Source organism: Oenanthe melanoleuca, chromosome 17, assembly GCF_029582105.1.
Source record: "Oenanthe melanoleuca isolate GR-GAL-2019-014 chromosome 17, OMel1.0, whole genome shotgun sequence".
NCBI classification, from domain to species: Eukaryota; Metazoa; Chordata; class Aves; order Passeriformes; family Muscicapidae; genus Oenanthe; species Oenanthe melanoleuca.
Window position 1 is genome coordinate 8,627,211 of NC_079350.1, and position 25,997 is coordinate 8,653,207.

The following is a 25,997-nucleotide window of genomic DNA, read 5'->3' on the forward strand; positions in this document are numbered from 1 at the left end:
AGCTGACTTTCCTTTTGAATGGTTCAGGGGGTTTCCTTCTTTAGCCATAAATCCCATGCAAATTCTTTGTGTGTGTGTGTGTGTGCCTGTGGATGACAGCGTGAGTGTGTGTGCGCCTTTCAAAAGCCACGCCAGAGAGAGAGAGAGAGAGAGGCTGTTCCTTTAAAGCAAAACTGAAAAAAAAAAAAAAAAAAAAAATGCCTTCAGGCGTCCTATTACAGTGGAACGAGCCAAGGATCAGGATTTGCAGCTCAGCTATATAAACCCAGCAGAATCTGGCTGCTCCGGCCGGTTTGCCTTGCTGTCAAAGCTCGCAGCCCTGCGCCCGGCACAGACCCCGCAGCTCCGCCGAGTTTTGACAGGACGGCAACAAAGTGGGGAGCGCCGAGCTGGCTTCGAACACCCTGTTTATTCCATGGAGGCTGCCCACAGCGGGATCTAAGCTCTGTCAGAGTCTCTAAGGTAAGTCTGCTCCCAGCCCGGAGTGTAAAAGTCGGGAGCTGCTCTCGCACACAAGTTGGCATCGCCCCGGGGCTGTGAGCGGGCAGGGATGTGGTAGGGAATAATTCCGGATTGGAGCTCGCCTGCCTCCAATCTGTCTGCATTGCCCGGTGTGAGGATGTCACCAATGTCTCGGTGACATCCATCCGAGCTGGTGAATGAATGGAGCAGCGGCTGCCTGGCTGCTGGGCATCCTCACAATTCGGACAGGATGGGTAGGAAAGCAGGTCTGGGGTTTCCTCTTGGCTCCTGGAGTCAATAAACGTTTCCTCCATCCTCACCTGGCCAAGCAGACTAAATCCACTGGCAGGTTTTAACTCTCCCAAGCAACTCCTGTGCTCCTGTCTGTGACCTGATGAGAGCCGGGCCCTTCCCGCTGCTCATTTGCTGTCCCCACAATTTATTCTTTTTTAAATTTTATTTGTCACCTTCCTCCCTGCCCCCACTGGGCTCCAGTTTCTTTTAAAAGCCCGGTAATATTAGCCTGCAGTGGGGAGCAAAGCACAAAGGAAGATTCAACTGGTATTTTATTACCAGTGCTTTGCTGGGTGGGTTCTGGGAGCGGGAGGGTGAAATTCTCCATCCTCATGGAAAAACAGAGGCACTTGCTCCATGCCTCAGCTCCTTGCTCCCTGGTGCACTGAGATTTTCTGCATGACTGTGTCTGCACTTACCAGAGAGGCTCAAATTGGCTTAAAAAGGAGAATCTGGCTGGGAGAAGGTGAACACACTTAGATTCATTTAGGAGCTAAACCCACTCACTCAAGACTTTGTGTTACATCACCTTTGCAGAGTTTTCCCTGCCTGATTTTCTGTCTGGCTACCAGCACGGGGAGTTTTTGGCAGTTAATCTAAACTTCTGAAAAGTCTGTCTCACACTATGGGAAGGAATGTTCAGACTGAAATGATGGTGAAGTGCTGTGTTGCACAGTGGAGATATAAAATTAAAAACCACAATAAAAACATTTATTAAAGTTTTCCTTCATGAAAAAACAGAAAACAATGAGGTGGATGCGATTCTATGGTCTGGGTAAAAGCCTTGCTGTCCAGCTGTTTGGTTTGGTTTTCTCTCCTGGTTTAATTTTTTAAGACTGTATTAAATACTGGAAATTCACTTTACACATTTCCTGATTAATGTTACAAGTGGGATTTGTTTTATTGTGCTGGGTTTGTGCATTTGCCTTTTAAAGCTGTGAAATCATGGAATGGTTTGGGTTGGACAGGACCTTGGAGATCATCCAGCTCCAACCATGGGACACCTTCCACTAGACCAGGTTGCACAGTTTAGGGGTGCTGGAGTCCAAAAACGAGGTGGACAATGGGGATTAGGGAGCATCCTTTGAATCCTAGGGAAACTTGCAGAAATGTGATGTCTTTGGGCTGTTTCTTACTGACACAGGGGGCACAGGGGCAAATTGAATCTGAAGAAGTTTGACCAGATAAAGTGTTTAGCCAAGAGAAGACAACTGGTCTGTCTGCAGCTCAGCTTCCCTGGCAGGGAATTTGGGAAGCAGCTGGAAGAGCTGTCAGGGAGGGACAGGCACCTGAGCTGAGCAGAGTGATGGGACAGGAGTGACAAGGGCTGTGCCTCCCATCACTGACCCAGTCACAGTCACTCTCCCAAGTACCAAATTAGCACTCACTTCCCATATTTTTTGCTCATTAATTTTATCCTCTGGCTCCTTTCAGCCCAGAGAAATTTCTTTGCAAGTCCCAGCCCTTAATCCTCTTGCTACAGCCACTTTCTCAGTGTTTCCAGAGCTGTGGAACAACCCCCAGCCTGCAGATGAGAATGTCAGGTCTCACCTGGGGAAAAGCAGAAATTCTGCTCAAGAAATCCCTTCCAGGTACAGAGTTCTCATGGGCACATGGAAAAGACAAGCAACCAGACCCAAATCTCCTGTTGAAATAGTGATGCTTAATGATGTTAGAACTTATTGGGAAAATCCCTAAACACAGGCACCACAAATTCTGAGTAACTGTTAGCTGGAGACTTTTTGAAAGTCGTCCTCTTTAATTTCCCAGCTCTTTAAAACTGGATCATTTCTCTTCAGCATTCACTCAAACTTAACTATCATGTTGCTATAAAAGGTGTTTGATGTTCAGCTTATTTTTTATATTAGTGCTTTTTGTAAAATATCTAAAAAAAGCCAAAGACTATTCATGGGTGAAGATGTTCTGACTTTCTATAAAGAGACTGTCAAAGTTTGCTCTTGAGCATTGTCTCACTTTTTGATAAGAAAATGAGATTAAATGGCTGGGTCTGTGCTTTTTGGGACTTTCTCATCCTTTTCAAGAGTCAGGCAGAACTAAAAAGCAGAAGTGTCTGTGAAACAGTGATGCTGCTTTGGAGCCAGAGCTTTAACCCTTTCATCCCTCCTGGATAAACCATCTGGAAAATCAGCCTGGCCAGTTCTGTGCCATTTTCCTGGTACAACACCACAGTGCTTCTGTCCACCCAGCCTTGTAGGATGTGTCCAGAGGTTTGAGTGGTGCTGATGGCATTTAATTGCCCTGGGTTGGACAAGGGGTGTCTGGTGGAAATGGATGTGAGGGAGAAACAGTTTCCATCCAGTCCTGCATCCCTTAGAGAGCCCTGGGATCCCTGGAGGAATATGGAAGTAAAATTAATGCAGAGAGTGGTGCCTGCTCTGTTATCAGCTCCACAATTACCTGTCCTACCTCTGTGCCATGGGAAATCCAGAGTGGCCAAATAATTACTCTCATTTGAAACCTGCAACTTGATAAATTCCTCCTTGGCCTCGTGCCATCACAGTCTGCTAAGCTGAAGGGCCACTGACAGTTTTAAGGTCTAGTGGCTCATAAAACTCCAGGCTTAGGAGTGGATGATTTACATCCCTGGAAAGTTCAAAATCTCAGCTTTCCAATAATAAAAATAATTTGGTTTGGACTGTGTCAGTTTGAGATACTGGGCTCTGATTTACCAATGTGCACTTTCTCAGACTTAATTATTAGTGTGAGTTTAGCACACCCTGCTCTAAGCCTGAGCTGATCTAACCCTGTGGTTATAAACTGCAGAAGTCTGAAAGTACTGTAAAATGTAATAGCTGCTCTTAGTGGTTTTAAGGAAGCTGCTGATGTCATATTGCAGAAAAAATCATTGTTGCTGAAGCGGGAAACTAAGGCAGACAGCAAACTGAGTGAAAGAAGTTAATATTTTGTCATCTACCAGGCTCAGAAATCGTCAAAACTGCAAGCAATTATAGGATCAGTAACTAATGAGTTCTGGACAGGAAACACCATAACCTGAGGTCAAGAGCTCGAAATAAGGGATGTGTACAGATTGCTTATGAGTTCTTAAGATGCAATTTAGTTCATTAAAGTGATTGATGAAGAGGACTTGTTGTCCATGGTTTGGTTGGTTGATGTTGTAATTGTTGCACCAGCATTTTAGGGTCTCACTGTATTAGGAGTGAAAAGGTTTAATAAATGATGTTCTCTGCCACAAAGAACCTGCAATTCCTATTATTAACTATTCCCAAAAAGTTCTTTGTACAGTGAAGAGAAAAAGGAAGTAAGGAGGCAGTTCTTTGAGGAAGGGGACTGCTGGAAAGCAGAGAAAAGAACAACCCTGAGGGACAATTTGAGCCGTGCAGTTTCCACCGAGCTCAGGGTTCCACAAGTGTGAAACCTCCTTTCCCTCAGTGCTCACTGTCCACTCGTGTGTCCACTCAGAACAGGAGTTAAAAGCCTTCCACATGTGGGAAAAGTTAGAGACTGGGCATTGCTCCAGCTGCTGAAATCCCTCAGTGCAGGGTGTAACCCCACGGTGGGGAATGGGCAGACTGGGAGGGGGAGTCAGTGGGATCCTGCCTGACAAGGGGTGGCTCTGGAGCCTGCAGGAACTGTCTGGGCATTGAAAGAAGGAATAGATGGGAATCATTCTGCTAAAAGGGCAAAGTTTGAATAATTCAGGGTCACTTTTTAGCATTGAATGAATAATAATGTGCCCTTATAACTACAATTCTCCTTACTGTAATATTTTCCTGGATTTCTAAGTGCATCATTTCTCTCCCCTCTATGCTGCCTGTCCTGTTGCTGACCAAACAACATCAAAAAACCTCCAACTGTAGCTTCAAAGAGTATATCCAGATGTCAAATTTCAGTAATAATTATTAATATAAATTATACCTCCCAACACACCCCAATCACCTAAACCAATGTGAGATTTTGCTGCTCAGGCTGTGGAGTCAATGGGAAATAACTCCCCATTTATGTTCTTGCTTGGCTTATGCACGAGCCAATCACCCAAGACAAATCCATCCTGAGCTGATCTCGTCGCAAGAAATTTCTCCAAGCTCCCATCCTTAACTGTCTGCAGTTTCAATTAAACTGAGGTGGGATGGTGCCAAGTTTTCAGCACTTCCAACGGGGGTGCCCGAATAGGCAGTGGCATTTTGTATTCTTTGGGGAGCGGAGGGCAGCGTTGCCAAGTTTGCATTCAGTCATCCATCACATATTAGCCCACTGGAGGTCCATTCTTCCCAAGCAATGGGGGAGCTCTGCTTCCTACTCTGAAAGATTACTCACACAGAAAGCCCTTTTCCCCAAACCCAGCCCAGGCCAGAGAATGGAAGCTTTTCTTCGATTCATGCAGCCACTTTCCAACCTCCCCACAAAAATGATATTGTTTCATGCTCAGAAAACATATTCTCTTCAGCAGCTGAGGAGAAAGTGCAGGGTGGTAGGACAGAAACCTTAAATACAGATTTTTCCAAAAGTGCTTGCTTGACCCCTGAGCTCAACAAAGGTTTATTGTAGTGGCTGCCTCTTCCCATGGCAGGCTGGAGCACTGGCTATGTGTGGATAGATATTGGCCAGGAGCCTCCCAGGAGGCTGAAACTGAGAGCCTGGGGAAATTCCATTATAATGATTTTGGCTTTAGCTGTGCCCAACATGCAGCAGGACATGCTAAGCTCATAAGCCTAAAATTGCAAATGCTAATTTTGTTATGGAATTAGGATATTTACCAGAATATTAATCAGAACAGCCTTGATCCTTCTTTAAATTTATCTTCTTTTCCACCAGTCTGGCAGCACAAAGCTAAAAGGGAACATAAATTTCTTCTTTTGCTTGTACATGAAAATTAAACTGTGAGATCCTTTCCCTGTGTGCCCACCAGAACTGGCTAAAGAGTTATTTCCACCATTAAGGCAAGGCTGGAAAAGGGCTAAAAAAAGCTTTTTTTCCAAGACATAAGTTCACTTTCCCTTGCCAAGAAACCAAAAGTCTTGGAAAAAAGCAGATTCTGTTGATCAGTTTGGGGTTTATCTCAGGCACAGGCCAGCAGGGGAGAGAGGCTGTGGGCTGAGGACTCTGGGGATTGTGGTTTTGTGCCTCTTTGCTGTGATGAAAAGCCTTTATTTGGGCAGGAAAGGGTCACTCTCAGAGTGTGCTGAGCACTTCAGCACCAGCCCTTGGTGGTTATCTCCCTCCTCAGGATTTCATCTTGTCAGGAGCTGTTTGTTGGCCTCTCAAAAGGAGCTCAGTGGCCACTTTGCACTGGTTCTTTGTCTCTCCTGGTTCCTTTGGAAGGCCAGCCTCTTTTGGATGTGCTGAATCCTCCTAAATGGCTTCTCTGTGCTGTGGGACAAAGGTCTATGCCAAGAAAGATATAAAGGTAGCTTGTGATCTGCAGGCAGCCCATTCCTCTTGGCCAGAGGCAGTGTAATGCATATTTTCCCTTTGCTTGTGGCTTGTACTTCCCTCCTGCATTGCTTGTACCACAGTAATTCAGGGCTGACTCCTGATGAATGCTGCACACTGTGGGCCACAAGGCACGGGAGAGCAGGATACATGTGAAGGGAAAGTTCTCAGATCATTTTTCTTATTGAAGGATTTTGGCCATGTAAACAGTTTCCAGGAAAAAAAAAAAAAAAAACCAAAACAAACCCGCTGGCATTTCCCATGGTGAGTGCTCCTTATGAATGTCCTATCTATTTTTGCAGTTTGGTGGCCAAGTGGAGTGTTTAGAGGAGGATATACCACCTACAAGCCAGGGAATTTATATTTCCACTGCCAAGTGTTAATTATGATGTCGACTTAGCCACTTTACAGGTTAGCAAGTCAATCACAGGGAGCCAACACTCCAAGTGCAGCAGCTCCAGGCTTGATGGAAAGGCTGCAGCACCCAGAGTGCCATTCTCAAACACACCAGCATTATTTGTTGCTTTATTTGTCATTCTCTGGCTGTTACTTCATATATCATTTATTTGTCTTAGCAAGAGTACATTGGGATTTGCCAGGGCTGCTGTCAGAAACAAGGAAATTCAGTTTATTACCACCAGCCATGTGGCAGGGATGCCTTTTCTGATCCCTGATCTTGAACAATTCCAGGGATGGAATCCACAACCTCTCTGTGCTATATATGCCCTATATATCCTGTAATCCTGTATCCTAATATCCTAGTAATAAACTGAAAAAAGGTATCCACAAATCAACTAAAAATTGAATTAATTAATTTAACTAAAATTGAGTTTGTGGTGTCCAATTCCACCTGGGTGAGAGCTTTTCCTGCTGACAGGAGCAATACTGAATTCCAAATGGAACGTGTGTTGGATGTCTATATAACACATTCCCTTTATGATATCTTTTTGCAGAGGATGCCTTGGGCTGCTCCAGTTTGGTCTGTGCTCATATAGGTCAGGAGAGCTGCTCATGGACAAGCCCAGGCTGCCAGAGGGGAAATTAGAACCCTCACAGAGCATTTTCCATGCCCAGAGTGACCCTTCATTGTCCCCTGCAGCCTGCCCTGCTGAGGGGATGGGTTTCTCCTGGGCAGACTTCAGGGGCTGCCAGCCAAATTCTCATGTGACACAATGGCATTGATTTCACTGGGATCTGGTGCTGGATAATTGAGCTCCACGTCCCTCCTTTCACCATCCCATGGCTCAAATTGCTGCCAGGCAGGAATTCAGCAGAGGCAGGGCTCAAGTGGCTGTGGGTTAAGGGAACCAGGTCAGGGTGGTGCTGGTGGAGGTCTCATCTCCCAAGCCTCCCATTAATGTGGCAGTGCCCAATTTGCTGACATTTGAGGCAGCAGTGCAGATTTTTGTCCGAGTTCAGTCACTAATCACTGCTCAGGGCTGTGTTTATGGCTGTAATTTCCATTACATTACATAAGTGCCTCTGTTTTACATCAGAGCACTGCAAAGCATCCCCAGTCTGGACTTTTCAGAAGCAGCTCCTCTCTTTTTCCAAATGCCTTGCACTCAATTTGTTTCATATCTTGTGCCTCTCATTTATATTTCATTTTGCCTTGCCAAGCCATGGCTGATTTCATTCCATCTTTTCTTCATGATGTTTTTTGCTCTACTCTGAGTTTGCTACCCTTCCCTGGGTTGCCAAAGATGCAAATTCTTGATGCTACCACATGTGACAGAACTAGGCCAGGCAGATCTGCAGCCCGAGGGCGATTACTGGAAGTCAGATTTCAAGGAACTCCTTCTGTGGTCTTGTGAGTTAGAAAAATGTGCACATTCCTGTGTGTTTGAGGTGCTAGTACCAAGGACAGAGGAGCTCCAGCAGTGAGGAAAACCCGCCCAGGGAAACTCAGAATTGCTTTAAAAGCAGCAACTGCCTGTGAGGGGTTACCCATCTGTTTCCTCAGTTTCTTTTAAAACCATGCCCGAAGTCTGCTAATGACAGGAGGCAAGGACTGATAATTCTGATCCCCAGGAATAGTGCAGGCTTTTATGGCTGAGTCCTGAGTCATTTTTAGTGCTTGAATAAGTGTATGGTTAAATCAAAGTCAAATTATAAAGCACATGCAAATATTCATAATGAATTCTGGAAGTATCCCGCTGCCTGCAGACCAATATCATCTGCAGCAATCCATACAATTAAATACCTTCTGTTATTCCAGACCAATATAAATGTAAATTGTTCGTGCTCTTAGTTACAGAAAAGCTGTTAAAAGAGAAGAATTCCACCTCTCTTGCCTCTGTACGTGACATTCCTTCAGCTAAAATGATTTTAAATATGGAAAAGTGTGGGGCTGGGTGTGTGGAGCAGAATTTTGGCTCATCTCTTGCTCCTGACCTCCAGGAGAAATTTGAAAACCAGCTTCCTCAGAGGTGTTGTACAAAGCAGTGCTGTCTCAGTGCCTATTCACTGTGTATTTGTCTAATATGTCAGTAGTTTATGGTTCTGATAAATGATCCTTATTTCTACTGCACACATTTCACCAATATTTTTGGTAAATGTATTAATTTGGCAGCTGGTTGTTTTTTTATAGCAGATCAGCTGTTCCTTCACCTAGAGTATTGATGGCTTATTTCCTACCTGTCATTAGCAGTAAAAAAGGTGATGTTTGATACCTAAATCATTAATTTTTGAGACAAATTACACTGGCCAAGTTCCCATCTCCAGGACTGGCTGCTGCTTTGTTCTCAGCAGCTCCTGTTTGGCATGAAAGGAGTGGGAAGAAAATCCAGAAGTCTTGAATTTCTGCTCTTCCCATCTCATCCCAAAACCACCTAGAACTTTGTGAAATGAGCTCTGGAAAATTTATAGGTGGTTTTTGGAAGCAGCAGCGTGGAGAAGGGCCTGGAAATGAAGCAGAGCTTTGTGTGTGGAGGGAACACGAGTTGCTGTGATTCATGCGAGCGAGCACACGAACCTCATGGCCTGAAACTGCATCAGCAAAGCCCTCAAAGTATTTCAAAGCAAAGCCTCCAGCCTCTACCCAGAAAATAATGAGCTCCTGACAAAGTGTAACTTGGCAGAGAAACTTTCCAAAGCCGAGTTTAGAAAAGCGCCGATCTTTTCCAGCTCCGCGTCTTTGCTGCGGGCAGGGAGAAGCCAAGAGCCCAGCGAATGCTTTTGCTATTAGCAAAGGCTTTATTAAAAGGTACAGGATGTACTTGAGAGGCAGGAGGGGTTTCTGCTGGGAGATTATGCACAGGAGCTGCTTTTGCTGTGAAAGGCATTTTTGACATTGGAAAAGGCACTAATTGAGGCTCCTGTGTCTGCGGCAGCTCTGCCATGGCCCGAGTTCTGCTCGTGCCTTCAGAGGGTGATGGGTAAAAGTCACCCCTGAGCTGGAAATGCAAACAGGGGGCTCAGGCAGAAACCAGGTGACAGGAAGGTGTGACCCACCCACTCTGCTTTCCAGGAGTGCCTCGGATGTGACCCATTTCTACAGCTCTGCTTCTGTTTTTAGAGCGGCGCCGGTTGTTCTGAATCCATTGTTGCCTTTGCTGTTCCCATCTCTGGTGTGCCCTGCTGTTTCTAATCCACAGTTTTTGTCTAGGCTGCATCTGCCATGGGCTTCTTCTTCCTCCTCTGACAGCTACAGCAAAAACAGAGGTTGCTTTGCAGATGTGAGAAAAAAGTATTTAGCAGATGGGTTTTTTTTCCCCCACCCATTCTGAGTTTGCAGCAAATTGCTCCACTTGGCTGATTGCTGTGCCCCCTGCCAGGAGCCTGAATGCAGCTCCAGAGCACCCCACTGACCTGCTGGTTTTGTTCCTCTTTTCTGAGCTCCCATTTCCAGAAATTGATGCTCAAGTGTCCGAGCCCTTAACAACAAACCAAGCTCCAAGGGCAGACTGAATTCCCTGTTAACTTGGTCCCTGTGAGTTAGACCAGCTGGGTTTGCTGTGAGCTCTCCCATGGTTACCTCTTGTAATGCTGTTTCTCTTTTTGTTTTAGTTTATATGCAACACATTTGAATGATCTGCTCTATAAAATAACCAGGCTGTTTCTTGTGGCTGGTGTAAAATTCCTTCTGTGGTCAGAGCTGGATGAAGGATTCTCCTGCATTCCCCATCCACAGGGGTGAATCACTTGGGTTGTGTAACAGCAGCAAACATTGGCACACCAAGGTGCAGGAGGATCAGGCACATGTGTGGGAATGATCCCTCTGATCCCAGAAAATGTCTACAAATGAAAGGACCTTCAATTGATGTAAGAGAATGAGCTGGACCTGTGCATTTTGGGTCAGTTGCAGATTTTTCTCAAATTCTCTGGTGTCTTTCTCTGTGGGTTTTGGTAACCTTGTAATTTATTTCCATGGATTCATCTCCTCATTCTGGTAATTGGCCTGGCACATCCCCTTGGCTTCAGAGTAGGGCTGAAGTTTTCTATTGTTGCCCCAGAGTTTCAGGCAGCCCTGTAGCTCTGTGCATTTGTGCTGCACATCTGGTCAGACTTTCTTCTTCAGAGAATCAAAGAATGAAAGAATGGCTTGGTTTGAAAGGGACCTTAAAACTCATCCCATTCTACCACCCCTGCCATGGCAGGGACACCTTCCACTGTCCCAGCTGCTCCAGCCCCAGTGTCCAGCCTGGCCTTGGGCACTGCCAGGGATCCAGGGGCAGCCACAGCTGCTCTGGGCACCCTGTGCCAGCCCTGCCCACCCTGCCAGGGAACAATTCCTGCCCAAGATCCCATCTAACCCTGCCCTCTGTCAGACTAAACCCATTCCCCCTTGTCCTGTCACTCCAGGCTCCTGTAAAAAGTTTCTCTCCATCCTCCTTGTTGGCTCCTTCAGGTCCTGGAAAGCTGCAATTACCCAAAGCTTCTCCTCCCCAGTGAACAATCCCAGCTGTCCCAGCCTTTCCTCCAGCAGAGCTGCTCCATCCTCTGATCCCCTGGTGCCTCCTCTGGGCTCTGCAGCAGCTCCAGCTCCTCCCTGTGCTGGCCCAGGGCTGGGGCAGCTCTGCAGATTTCCCTTTTTGTCCTACACTGCAGGGATAACACTCCAGCTCTTTGCTTTTTAATGATTTATTTTCTGACAATTCTACAGCACCCCTCAGGAAGATGTTTAATTATGCAAATGAGGATTTGACAGCACCTTTCCTGTGAGGTCCTTGGAATACTGAATTCCCAGGGATACACATTGCGCCTGTGAGGTTTTACCAGATGTTAAACAGGCACAGCAGATGATTTATGAAATCATTTCAGAGCAGGATGCCTGAGTTTCATCCTCAGGGATTAAACTGACCATGGGACCAAACCATTAACCCCAAGGCTGTGGCACTTTCTGGAATCTCTGCACAAGTGTTTATGGCAATTCCATGGGCCCAGCTCCATTTAGCTCCATTTCTCTTGTTATGGGGAATAATCTTGGGGATGGCAGAGCCTCAGTCAGGGAGGTTTTATATTGTGGAGATGCAGTTTTTCCAAGCCTGGAGAATCCATCCATTGGGAGACCTCCTCGTTCCCACTTTGCAATGACACCTTAATTCTGTACCTGCCCATTCCTCTGATTCCAAGGTGAGCACATCCCTTGGCTGCCCTATTGCTTCACCTCAAACTTTACTCCAGTTCAGATTTCCCCATCATTCAGCAGATTCCCTGGTAAGCCAATCTGGCAATTTGTATTCCCAGACTCCATAAAGGAGAATTTGCTCTCTCCAGAAAGGTCAGCATCACAAACCAAGGCTCTGTGGTAAAGCACAGGTGAGATCTGTGCCCCCTTTCCTGTCCAGCACCTTCCACAGGTCCCTGCAGGACAAATCCAGAAGGAATTTGCTCCTTTCCTTATGCTGCAAGAGAACCAGCATCAAAATCACACTCATGTGTGTGTCACTGTTGGAAATGTTAGCTGAAATATATTCTAAAAGGCAAGATAACTCCAAATGAGCATTTGTTTGGCTTTCCCAGCTCAGCATTCAGAGTTTCACCTCCTCACATCCTAAAGGGAATAAACCTAATTTGTAAGAAAAACCCTTTGCTTTTTATAGATGCAGCTTTTTCATTTCCTGGGCTTTGCACCTCAAAGAAAGAGCAACATAAACCATGAGTGAGACATTACTTCAGCCAACCTACTCCTTCAGCAGCATCCTTTTTGCATGGTCTTATCCTTCTTTTGCCTCCAATAAAAACAGGATTTTTAAAAACATAATACACAGACATATTTTTAGCTGCTGTGAATCCCTGCAGTGCCATGGGTCAAATCCACCAGCTGGTCTAACATGTTTTGGAGGCAGGGGGGAGTGAAGTTGTCTAAGGCACCAGAGCAGCACCATCAAATCCCAAACCTGAGAAATCTCAGTGTCTGTCTCCTCTGCTGCCCCTCCCCAGCTCTCCTCTCTTCTCTTTCCCACTTTTCCAAGCTGTTTGTTTTACATCTCGAGCCAAGCTGACTCCCAGCCAAATATCCTGGGGGGCCAGGGGAATGTTATTTATCCATAGTTACAATCCTTGGGGGGATAACAAGCAGAGCTGGTCTTGGGAAAAGGAGAATCCCTGTCCTTGGAGATGATAACAAGCTGAAGGTAATTGGGCAGAGCAGCAATAAGGAGCCTCTGGCTCCTGGACCAGTATTTTTGAAGTATTTTGCTGCCTGCAAATTCAGTTTGGTGTTTGAAAATGCACTGATATGTTTTACTCCCCGATGGGCACATCTCTGAGCTTTTAGAGGTGGGAGTGAACATGAGATTAATTCTCTTTTTTCTGTCCTGGGGTGCAGGAGAGCATGAGCACTGTGGGTTCAGTTCCATAAATTTTCACTTAGTAATTGAAGGCCAGGCTGCTCTGGCTTTTATTTGAAAAAAGAGCAGCAATCCTTTGAAGAAATGATTGAGGTGGTTATTCTTCCAAACAGGCCATTTGGTTCAAAGCAAGCCATTACTGGTTTCAAAGATTTACAAAAAAGATTTGTCAGGGAATTTTTCCTCAAGAATAGGAACTCCTGAAATGTTGCTGACTCCCTTTTAGTTTCCTTCTTGCTGAGTCTTCAGAATCAAATGAAACATGGCACCTTTCAACGTGTTGTGAAAAACTTTCTAGAAGTTGTACCCGTTACTTTATCATCACTTGGCTCCAGTTCTTTTGTAAAGACAACTTTTACACTGGTTTGTTGTTTTGGTTTTTTGGGTTTTTTTTGACATCCAATGGAGAGGACAATAGAGAGAAATACTGAATGAATTATACAAAATGAAAGGAACAAAGAGAAATATTTTTTTCTAGTATAGAACACTGATGCCACCAAATAACTGATATGAAATACTGTCATTCTAGTAAGTGCAGTAAATATAATTTATAAATATCATTGAGTGCTTACAGAGAGATCAGTGCAAACCAGCCAAGTCTTTGTACAAGGCAAATAAAAATTTTGAGTCCATTTTCAGTTTTCCTCCTCCACAATGGAACAGAAGCCCTGGGGGAGGTTTCATTGCTGGTCACTCTGGCAGGGAGAGGTGTGGGATGGTTTGTGCTCTTTGGATGTGGCATTGTGACCCTCCCAGGTGACATCTGCCACATGGATGTGTGTAACTGGTGTCTGCCACAGGGCTGCCTCTGTAGAAATCTTGAAAATAGATCTTTGTTCTTTCATCTCAGAACAAGGAATCTGCTTCTTGTCTCCCTTTCCCATCTTATTCCTCTCCCCTTTTCCTGTTGAGCAAAATGAAAAAAAAAAAAAACAAACCACAAAAAACCCCAAACTCAATTTATTTGTTCACTTCTCAATTCTGCCTGAGCCTGTTTTTTAAAGACCCTTCTTTTGTGAGTTTAATCAGATGCTTGATAAGAGAAAAAGCGTTGCTAACTAACAGGGGCTACAAAGCAGCCCCTTCAGGGAAGCCATGACCTCATCCCCACGATTACTCCAGCACAGGAATTCAGCCTCCAGCACACCCAAAATAAACCTCTGCAGGGAAGTGCTTTATCCTTAGGCTAGGCATTCTCTTTGCCAATGTCCTCCTCAGTAGCTGGGACGAATCCCATATGGAAATTCAGATTTTCCTGCTCCCAAGCAGCCTGCCCTGCTGGCTGGAGCTGCCTTGGGCTGCTGCCCTGCTGGAGCAGCCAGCCCTGGCACAGGGATGCAGCCATGGAGCAGGGCTGGTTCTCACTCCCAGCTCCCTTTGTGTGCTGGGTTTTGTTGGGTTTTGTTGGGTTTTGTTGGGTTTTGTTGGGTTTTGTTGGATGCTCGGAGCCTTGGCAGCCCTGGGAACTCTGTGGGGTCACACACAGCGCTCCCCAAGCTCACCCTGTGCCAAGAGGTGCCACAAATCCCTCCCTGATGGATGGGAAGTGACACCATTGTGCTGTCTTGGAGCTCTCAAGGCCTTTAAAACCTAACAGTGGACAGCACCAATATCCCAAGGGTATTGGGAACCTTCCAGCCAGGTGCTTTGGGATCTCAGTCTGGGTGTCAGGACTCAGCTCCTGCTGCCCCTGTGATGAAGAGGAGGATGTGGTGAGCAGCTGCCCACCCTGGCACACTTTTGCTGGACAAGGTCTCCAAGGACATGCAGGAAGGACTCCTGCAGTTTTGAAGTAAAATGAACTAAAAGGCAAGTCCCAAGCTGGAGACAAGGTTTTAGCCCCATTATCCCCAGTCAGGAGCTCGTAACCCTGCTGGAAGGCAGCACATCTGTGGCTCACACTGAGATGTATCATTGATTTGTTTCTAATTATGCACATTTAGCAGCAATTTACATGAGAGATTAAACACCACATTACAAGTGTGGTCTGATTAATTCTGCACCACGCTTCTAAGTCACTCAGCAATTACCTTCCCTCATTTTTAACACAGATAATTTTATTAAATCTGTTGGCACCAAAAATGAGCTAAGAGCTTTGGATTCCTGCTTTTAGTGTGGTCTCTTCCTGAGGCTGGCAGTTTATATATAATTACTACATAATGCCACGTTGGATGCTTCTCATTTAAACAGCAGCTGAAATTGCTGCAAGGCTCTGACCCGAGCCAAGGCAAGCTGGGATATCACAGGGTTCAGCAGATGCCCCTTCCCTGGGCTCTGCTCCTGGAAATGTGAATTCTTCATCGTGCTTGGGATACCTGTTGGAGACAGATGTTGCAAAGCCTTGAGGTCTGAGTTTGTTCTACAGAGAATTGGCCTGAAGAGCAAGTTCTGCCCTAACCAGCTCTGCTCCAGCCAGGCTACACCATTTCCAAGGCTCTCCTCTGCCCTGTCATCCATCAATCTTGTCCCCACCTGTGACCTGTTTAGAGGGTGAGTGTGATTAAACCTTACTAAGAGCTGTAGCCACTTGGCTTCTCTTATTTGCACTTCCTCTAATGCAGGTGATATATTAAAAGAATTAAGACAATCAAGCATGAAGAGCATTGAGTTTATGCAGAAAATTTCAGCCTTTTCTTGGGAGTAAACTGAAGAATCTTTCTAGAGCAGTTGGAAACAGAATTAGGAAGTTCAGTTATTTGTACTTTGTTTAGACTTACTAGAAATCAGGGTGAGAACTGACTGGGCAGAAATGGCAGAACTGAGGGATGATCTCAGCTCTCCCAGTCCCAGCTTGGTGCCATTCCCACATTCCTGGCTCTCCCCTCGGCTCTTGCTCCTTTGCTCCTGATGGAACAGCAATAGGAATGGTATGTTCAGGCAGGATTTCTTTCCTTTTCCCATCATCACCCAGGTAATTCCTAAGAAACATAAATCAGCAGAGTCTGTAGGACCCAGAAACTGGAAGGCACCTCTTGGTTGCTGAGTTCCATATCCTGTTATTGCAGGCACCTCGTCACATAATCTGCTTTTCACTTCTGTTTAATTATTGCATGTTTTCAGCAGTCACTTTCTCCCAACTGATTAAATTTTTCATTTAATTCATGAGATTTGCTCAATATATTCAATATTTCATTGATCAAAGGTGTCACTGATACTGGAACAAGACCACCTCTGATCCCAGAATTTTTACTCTGCTTTGAAAAAGAGCCAAACTCATTGTTTAGTTTGGAAAATTCTGTTCTCTTTCTGAGATCCTGAACAAGGATAGACCTGGAGAGATTTTCCATGGCTAAGAGGACAAAACTTCTGAAGCAAAAGTAGTTTATAATGGAATAATCATGCTAATTTACCTCAAAATAGTCACCATACAACTGAAGATTTAGTCTCTCATGGGTCTCCTTTTATGCTTATCAGTCAGAATTTACCAGAGCTCTTTCACATTTTTATGGATGTTGGCTTCAGTGGATTATTTCTACTTCCCCTTTGTGGCACTGTCATGCTGATGGCTTTGAAATATGAGCCTTTGCTAAATTCTAAAGTGTACACAAAGCAATTAATTAAAATTCCTTCCAAAACAGCCCTGGCAAAGCCCTGTCAGTGCTGCTCTCCAGCCAAGGTAGAATGGGTGGAGGCTGAAACACATCCAAGTCATTTTATTCCAGGATGGTGTAGAGCAGGATCTGTGAACCAGAGACCCTGCAGCTTCCCCAAAACAGGAGCATCACCTGAGAGCCATGGCCAAAGGTGAAAACTGAACTGAACTGAAGAGTTCTGGCTTGTGCAGGATCTCAGGGGCTGCACAGGGCAAAAACTGCCCATGAATTGTTTCAATTGCAGTTCTTTGGAAGAGTCTGAGGTATAAATGTGACCACAGGACCTCTCATAGGATTTAAGATAATCTAGAATTCCTCTTGTTTCTGCAACTAATTCCAGTGGCATGGGCAAGGGGCAAGCCCCTTGGAATGGATGATGGATGCATTCTGCAAACTTTAACGTGTGACAGCTCAGGAATCAATCCTGAATTAAGTGCAGAGCAGTTAGTTCCCATCTCTGCACTCAGAGTGCTCCTGGCTGTGCCTGCCCTCAGTCCCACAGAGTTTCCCTGCTCTGGAAGGAGCAGTGCCAGCACCAGATGGGACACAGGTGGCTCCAGGGGCATCCCGAGCCCTGAGCTGTGGCTGCTCACCCACATCAAACACAGCAAAGCTGCTGGTTTGCCCTGAAAGGAGAAGGATTTAAGTCACAAAGGCAGGCACATCCAGAGGAAAATGTGCTTTTATGTGCTTCAAGAGCTATAAATGCCTTCTGGGAGGTGTTTGAACCACCGTGGTGGGACTCAGCAGAGCTGGATCAGCTTCCTCTGGCTTGCAGTGGGTGAAATTCCTCAGCAAAAACACAGAGACTCCCAGGGAGTTGGGAGTCTCAGTGTCAGCCTCTCCATGCCCCAGTTTTCCATATTTAAAGTGGAGGAGTGTGCTTTGTTTATCCAGTATAATTGCAAAAGCTTTCAGAGAAGAGGCTCTTTGCCTTCCTCCAGCACATGTGGATGCCATGAGGCTCCTCTTGTGGGGCTGTGGACATCACTGAATCCCTTCTGTGGCAGAAAACCTGGATTTGTGTCACTCATATCCCTTCTCTTCAACAATTTTTAAATCTCCCTTCCCAGTTTCTTCTCTGCCCCTTTCTCCATGGAGTTTTTTCCAGAGGATGCTTTCTTGCTTTTCCCCTCTCTTTCACCCTCATTGCACTCCCACAGACAGCCAGATCATTAATGCTTATCTCCCTTTGTCATTTCCAGGAAGAGCTTCAGTCTAAAAATCTGGCATAGGTGGGGTGTCAAAGGCTTTTATTCAGTGCTTTCACATTTTGCTGTTTATTAAAGGAAGGTCACTGAGCCCAGATCCACAGTTTTATGGGGGCTTTCCAGATGTGGGATTTCTTATCTAGAAAACCGTAGAGCATTTGCAGGATGTTTATTCTGTATGACCTGGCCATGGTTGTAGAAATGAAGTTGTTTGACTAAAAATTAAAGGTAAGTCATCAGCCTGGAACCTGGATGGATTCCTGCTTATCACTCTACACTTTATCTGTTAGAACCATTGAGAAAAAGGCAATCAGCTTCCTTCTATCCCCTTGGAAAGTTATGACCCTCTTTTCACCTCTTCATGCAGCCGATTTAAGACTTTGAAGAAAATTCCTGAATTATACAAATTTTCCTTTGGAGTTTCACACCCTCAGGGCCCACTCATATCTGCGGGGTCTAAGTGGGATTGAAACAATTGCCACATTTCTTTTCACACAAGTGCTCTGGGAGCCTTGGGGAGCACAGTGGATTTTCTGAATTACTCTAAATTTGGCTGCCTTAAAATTCCTCTCCTTAGAATGGATGCAATGTAAATATAGAAGAGAGGGGGGTAAAAAAGAAAGAAAAAAAAAAGGTGACAATCTTGTTTGATCATTTCTGCTGAAAAGATTCAGGGCTGATGGCTTAGGACTGTTATGAATTTCTGCTCTCCACTGTGGTTTAATGTAGTTTGACCTACACTGAGTGTCCCTGCTGATTCCTTTGCCCTGTTGGAATTGGGAATAGAAAGAAAATTACTTTCTGCAGTTCTGAAGGTGTGGAAGCAGCAGTGAAAGATGATGAAGTCAGAGTGGTTTGTTTTTGGCCTGGCATGTCAAAACTCCCAGGGCCCCTCCAGTCCCTTGGTTTGAGAAGATTTCAGAGCTAATGCACTTCACCAGAAGATCCCTGCAGCCTCAAGGGTCAAATGCCCTTGGCAAAACCAGCCCAGCATCTGCCTTGGAGAGGCTGCAGATTTTGAGGCTTTGCCTTGTGAAAATGCCCTCTGGAATGGTCTCAGTTTCTGAGTCCTGTGGAACAGCTCTGCTTGTATTCCCTGCAGGAAATGCCCCAATTCCCCACGTCTGCAGAGAGGGAATGGTGCAGGTCAGATCAAATCCTGCTGTGGCAGTGGGTAAGGACAGTGATAATGCTGCCAGTGCCCCCACTCTGCCCTGCTGGGCACTCCAGGCTGTATCCTGGCATATGCTGTGTACCCCTGCTCCAGGGAACACACAGATTATGCCTTGATGGAAACTCTGCAAACATGAAGTTCCTGCAGCTAACAGATCACAGAAAACTCTTTTGGGCTTAGCAACTTACAAACCTCAAAATGCTCCTTGTTGTGTTCCCTGGGTTCTGGCTTTTCTCCAGCTGAGTCTTCCTCCCTGTCAGAATCCAGCCTGCTGCTATTTTACCCAGATTTTAACAAGATGTGCTTGTTTCCAATATGGTGCTGACAATATTTGATCCCCTCCTGCTGTAAAGTGGGAAATATCTGCTCTGACAGGAATCCCATTTTTTTCCCTCTCTTTTCTCCCTGCCATTTTTATGTCTAATTTCCAAGTCATGACATGTAGAGGATGTCTGAGCAAATCTAATCAGCCTTCTGCCTTCGTTAGGAAGGACAGCTGAGATAGTTTTTAACACCTCCATTCCTTCTTTGCTGCAATCTGTTTTGATTAAAATTGCACAGGGCTCTCATCTGCATATTTATCATTCCACATACCCACAAATCACCCCACAACTCTGCCACTCCTGAATGTTCAGGAGAGACTGGAGTGCTGCACCAGGACTTTAAAGTATGCAGACATTAATTTAGTTTCTCACACCTGCTGCTTTCCAGCAAATATGACTTTGGGGAAGGGAAATATTCATGCATTACCTTTGCTTAGTATTCCCCAGGAGTCAGGATTCCTGGGGTTTTTTTTAAAGATTGATTTAAAATTCCCTATTAAAAAAACAAATTTCTAATTAAATGAAAATGTCCTGAAAAAGTTCTGATGCCAGGAGTGGGGTGAGAGGAAGGGGGGATGTCTAAACAAAGAAATAACCCTTTTTAATAACATTTTTTCAGCTTTTGACAGCCAGACTGTGATGTGCTTTCAGATCTTCAGATGAAAGGGCTGCAGTAGAAATGAAAATTATTCCTTCTCTTTGTGCTATTGACAGTCCATCCTCCACCACATATTATTAAGTGTATCACCAGGCAGTGATCAGGTTTTTAAGGAGTGTTTTCTATAAATAGCCCTTGTTCTGCTCTTTGGTTAAAATCTAACTTTTAAAGTAAATGCTCATATAAGAAAATTCTTTTCTTACCTGAATCTCCTTTTGCCCCAGCTGGTACTGCAGAGATGCTGTGATTCGCTTTTCAATTCATAATCTCTATTTCTTAATTTTTAAATTTTTTTCAGTTGTGTGAGAGGCCATGCCACCTTTTCTTATCATTTATATCGAGGTTGTGCCTCGGGGAGCAGGAGAGCAGGAGATAACTCTTGCCCAAGGAGGGTGGAAAGGTGCCAGTGACCAGATGAGGAGAACACAAGCTCTAGATTTATTGTCCTGTGTGACAAGCAGAACACTGTGCAGATCATCCACATCAGAATGTCCAGTTTTTGCAGTCAGGGTGGGAGGACTTGAGGGCATTGCTCATTAGGATGAGAGGTGTTCCCTATTAGACAAAATATTTGTAAAAGTAGACACACACTGGGTCACACAAACCTCTCAAAGAGCCTGAGAGATGTCAGGCATCACCCAGCTCCTCTTACAGACCAGGAGTCATTTTTTGCCAACCTTTGCTGCAAGACTTCTAGGTGCCTCTAAATAATCCAGCAGCTGATGTCTGCAAAGAGGATTTCTCCAAGAGGCAGGTTTAAAATACAATCTACACGAGCTGTTCTGAAGGGTGGATGAGGGAAAATGAAGGCACAGCAGAGCCTGGCAGTGGCTGTGGCTTCATTTCCCTCCTGCTCCAGGGTGGTTGCTCACGGCCAGAGCTGTTGTTTGGGTGTGTGTGAGGAACTGGGGCTGGAGAGAAGGATGTCCTCTTTGTTCTCCCAGCCAAGAGCATGGCTAGTGTATAAAGAACTGGAGGAAGGTGTCTTGTTTTGTAGATGTCAGATCCAGGAGTGGAGCTCAGCTAATCATGCTGGGCCCTTGGCAGCTGGGATGGGGAGCACCTGATGGGGATGAATGAGCTCAGACATCACACGAGGTGTCAGAGCACTGGGCTGGAATGCTGCTCCGAGACCACCACGAAACTTCTCCAGAAACTTCAAAAGGATGTCAGCCAAGACACATTGATTCTTCAGTATCATCTGTGCTGAGAGGTTTGGCTGCCTCTAATGCAGCAAGTGTTCACTTAGAGTCCTGGTGTGCCTGTGGCTTTCATCAGCAGTGAAGGTGACAGTGACAGCAGCTCTTGCCAGAGCAGGTTTTTCATTTTCCAGGCATATTAAATAAATCACAGTTTGTACCACGATTAAAGGATTTGTCAGCTCACACTGGTCAGCAGAAAAAGTGTGATTTCCTTGGTCTGGGCAAGGCCTGTATTCCTGTAGGCTGGGATTTACAGAAGCCATAAGGAAATGGATGCTCAACTTTCACTGAAATTCAGTGAGAATGAGATGCAGAGCTGCCTCCAGTTTGTTCCATTTTCCATTGGTGATCCATCTGTCAAGCAGCCTGTCCCTTTACTTGAGGGTTAGGCACCAGTTTTAGCTGTATGACCTTGTCCTGGGGCAAAAAGTGCATAACAGCACATGGAATTGCATGGGAAGCACTTTGCAAAGTCCACGTGGGAGTGTTCGAGACTAAAATCCCACTTCAAATACAGTCCTGAACACGTTTCATGAACTGGCAACTCAGTTTAGGGATTGAGTCAGAAATGAGACCTGGACCATGTCTGTCTCTGTTATTCTTTATTAACAACCTTGTGATCTCTTCTGGTGCAAGACTTGCAGAAATATTTGAGCAAATGGGGTAAGTGTTAGAAATGCCTTAAAGCTGAATGGTTTTCCGTAACAAGGAAAAAGCCTTCCCTGCTGCTTGCTTACTTCTGATTTATTCCCCAGTAAAAAGGGGTGATGTTTGCCCTTTGTGAGCTCAACGTTCCCTACAAAACCCACGAAACTTCAGTGAAGTGTCTGACGTGTTATTGTCATTCCCTCACAAAGCAGCTGGGATAGCATGGGAAAAACAATCCCTCCACTTTGGGGGAATCAGAAGGGTGGAAGAGGCTGATCTCTCATCTGACAAATAAATTAGCATCAATACTATGATGTTTAGAGAATAAATTGCTGTTTCCTCCATTACTGGCATTTCATAGCTTGCAACCACTGAAAGCACAGTCACTGATCTATCCATTAAACCGAGCTCTTCTGGGAGTGGGAAGGAAAACAAATGCTGAGATGACATTTATTAGGTGTGCTTGTTCAGGCAGTCCATTACTGCTTTGGCTCCTCGCTCTACGTGCTGAGGGGCTGGTCCTGCATGGAAGTCAGTGGATGTCTTTCCACTCCCCTGGCTCACTCCATTGAAAAGGAACATGCACAGACTGAGGAGGAAGAGGAAATACTGGGGCTAATTGAAAAGAATGAGTTTCAGGAGGAGCTGTAGAGCCCAGCCAGGTGCTTGTAACTGTACACGAGTTATTGGGTTATAGCTGAGGAAAGATCAGGCAGTGGGAAATGCTGCCTGGTGCAAAGGGATCCTGGCTGCTAAAATGGCATTATTACACAGGTAGTTTTATTGCTGTCTCTGTTGTTGGAATCTCTGCTTCTCTGGTGTCTCACTACTTTGATACTAAAATATTCCTGTGATACAAGCACTGACACCAGAACCTTCCACCTGCAGGGAGCTCCATTTATCTTTGTGCTCTTGATAAAAGTGGAACTTACTATGGAGCTACAATCTGGAGTTCAGATTCCACAGCAATCTTGGAGTAATTTAAAACATAAAGGAAAGGGATGGAATGAGCTTGGTAGCGTTGATGCACCTTTGACAATGTCTCAAGTTTCTTACATGGTCCAACTTCAGCAGCCTTCAAGCAGTGGAGGGGTGGAGGAAATACAGAATTTAACATTGGTTAAATCATAAAAGAACACATATTTATTTAATCTACCTCTGTTTTCAATTGAGCTGAGACTCAGCAGGCATCTTTGCCCCAGTCTTGTGCTTGAGGGAGTTAAACTTTCTACAGCCCACTGTATTTGCCCTAACCTGGAAATAACAGAGCTTTCTTCATGTCTGGTGACATTTCCTTCAGAGTCATGCTGGGATCCTGGAAAACCACTGTTATTTGACATCAGAGCAAGCTGAGCAGCTTGGGTGAAGTGTGATGGTCTGTTCTCTGAGGATGCAGCACATGAGCAGTGTCACACCTTTGCTGGGTGCTGTAGCTGCTGTTAATCACTTACACTGTTCCTTCTTCTTTTAGGGAACAAACGCACCAGGAAAGAAAAGGATCTCCAGCTTGCTTTGGCCTGGCTCTGCAATTTCTGCTGCAGATTACAAAGGCCAAGCAGACCTAAGACTCTCTCAGCCTCAAAAGGGAACCGGGCACCACAATGGGACTCCCCAGCCGGGTCTTGGCCTGTGCCGTCCTCGCTTTGCTGTCCCAGCACGTCACTGGGGGACTCATCAAGAGAATGATCCGGCAGAAGAGGGAGACAGGGCTGAATGTGACCTTGCCAGAGGATAACCAGCCTGTGGTGTTCAACCATGTCTACAACATCAAGCTGCCCGTTGGCTCCCTCTGCTCCGTGGACCTGGACACGGCGAGCGGCGACGCTGACCTGAAGGCGGAAATTGAGCCTGTCAAGAACTACGAGGAGCACACGGTGAATGAGGGGAACCAGATTGTCTTCACTCACAGGATTAACATTCCCCGCCGGGCTTGTGGCTGTGCAGCTGCCCCAGATATTAAGGATCTGCTGAGCAGACTAGAGGAGCTGGAGGGGCTGGTCTCCTCCCTGCGGGAGCAGTGTGCCAGCGGGGCTGGATGCTGTCCTAATTCCCAGGCAGCAGAAGGTAAGGCAGGCTGGGGAGCTGCTCTTGGGGGAAATTCTTGTGCTGGCTGTAGATGTTGTTTAGAGTGATACTCCAATCTCTTTCAAGAATGAGCACAAGTCAACCTGTTAAATTTGAAACGTAATCAAAACTGTGAATGTGTTTGGCCAGCGTGCAAGGTACATCCATTCACAGTTCCACGGCTTTATGGATCTGTGGGTCAGGAGTCAGCCCGGGACCCTTTGTAGCTGTGGAGCCATTGAGCATGGACAGCACTTGGGCATGGTGATAATCTGTGTCAGAGTTAAGATTAAAACTCACACAGCCCAAGATCTTGGCTCCACTTTTTGTCCCCTTGAGGAAGCTGCCAATGTAACCATTTTCACTTCCAAGTTTTCTTTAGCAGAGACCAATAAAAATACAGCAGGACATAAGGCAACAGACAAGCACAAATAGTTATAGAAGAGGGGAAAATGTGTCTGTCTGGTTGATTTTTAAATTGAGGGAAGAGGTTGGTCATACAAGAGAAAAAACACAAGTCTTGTTCGGAGTGATGTGTCCGTCAGAGCTCAGAGCAGCCTCACAGTTGCTGATACAGCTGATAACACAATGTGCTGCCTGACTTTGTGTTCTGGGTCAGTAGGTGAATGATGTCCCATGGTGCACGCCATAATGAAGCAGTCAGTAGGTGAGGATTTTGAGAGGAATCCAGTATACTCAACTACCAAGTCATTGGCAGGGGTTCTTCCATGGCATTAGAGTGAATTAAAGCTTTCCTGGTAAAATTAGCTGGAGAAACAAAGAGAGATTGTGATTTAAAAATTTTCCAAACTGATGTCCTGTAGGGAACAAGGAGAATCAGAGCCCTTTCGGGTTATATGTGCCATGCTGACCTAAGGCATCCTAGTGCCACAGGAATAATGAGTTTTTGGGATCGTTGGTACAGGTCGCCTGGACACCACACCCTACTGCAGCGGGCACGGCAACTACAGCATCGAGATCTGCGGCTGCGTCTGCGAGCCCGGCTGGAAGGGCCCCAACTGCAGCCAGGCCTCGTGTCCCTCCGACTGCAACGACCAGGGCAAGTGCGTGGACGGGCTGTGCGTGTGCTTCGAGGGCTACACGGGCCCGGACTGCGGCCAGGAGCTGTGCGGCCAGGGCTGCGGCGCCCACGGGCGCTGCGTGGGCGGGCGGTGCCTGTGCCACGAGGGCTTTGTGGGCGACGACTGCAGCGTGCCCCTGTGCCCCCACAACTGCCACGGCCGCGGGCGCTGCGTGGACAGCGAGTGCGTGTGCGACGAGGGCTTCACCGGCGAGGACTGCAGCGAGCTCATCTGCCCCAACGACTGCTTCGACCGCGGGCGCTGCGTGAACGGCACGTGCTTCTGCGAGGAGGGCTTCACCGGCGAGGACTGCGGGGAGCCCACCTGCCCCAGCGACTGCCACGGCAACGGGCGCTGCGAGAACGGGCTGTGCGTGTGCCACGAGGGCTTCGTGGGCGACGACTGCAGCGACAGGAGGTGCCCCAGCGACTGCCACGGCCGCGGGCGCTGCGTGGGCGGGCGCTGCGTGTGCCACGAGGGATACCTGGGCGAGGACTGCGCGGAGCTGCGGTGCCCCAACGACTGCCACGACCGCGGGCGCTGCGAGAACGGGCAGTGCGTGTGCCACGAGGGGTTCATCGGGGAGGACTGCGGGGAGCTGCGGTGTCCCAGCGACTGCCACAACCGTGGGCTGTGTGAGAACGGGCAGTGCGTGTGCCACGAGGGCTTCACCGGGGATGACTGTGGCCAGCTGCGGTGTCCCAACGACTGCCACAGCCGCGGCCTGTGCGTCAACGGGCAGTGCGTGTGCGATGAGGGGTACACAGGCGAGGACTGCGGGGAGCTGCGGTGTCCCAACGACTGCCACAACCGCGGGCGCTGCGTGGAAGGGCGCTGCCAGTGTGACAACGGCTTCGCTGGGGACGACTGCGGCGAGCTGGCCTGCCCCAACGACTGCCACGGGCGTGGGCGCTGCGTCAACGGGCGCTGCGTGTGCCACGAGGGCTTCGTGGGTGAGGACTGCCGGGAGCTGCGGTGCCCCAACGACTGCAACAACGCGGGGCGCTGCGTGGACGGGCGCTGCGTCTGCGAGGACGGCTACGTCGGGGACGACTGCTCCGATGGTAGGCGCAGTGTCCC

The 25,997-nt window shown here is 46.7% G+C and overlaps 1 protein-coding gene across 4 annotated transcripts in view; it reads left to right on the top strand.

Moving 5' to 3' along the window:
• Positions 1-206: 206 nt before the first annotated feature.
• The window catches only part of TNC (tenascin C), a 70,457-nt gene continuing 44,666 nt past the window's right edge, over positions 207-25,997 (top strand). For 2 of the 4 annotated variants that reach the window (XM_056505019.1, XM_056505020.1), the window contains exons 1-3: positions 212-462; positions 23,243-23,835; positions 24,761-25,981. In XM_056505019.1, coding sequence (XP_056360994.1) covers positions 23,373-23,835; positions 24,761-25,981 — 1,684 coding nt within the window. In that variant the 5' untranslated portion in view covers positions 212-462; positions 23,243-23,372. Of the gene's footprint in view, positions 463-23,242; positions 23,836-24,760; positions 25,982-25,997 lie in introns of all 4 variants that reach the window. The other 2 variants (XM_056505017.1, XM_056505018.1) reach the window with 2 other exon arrangements.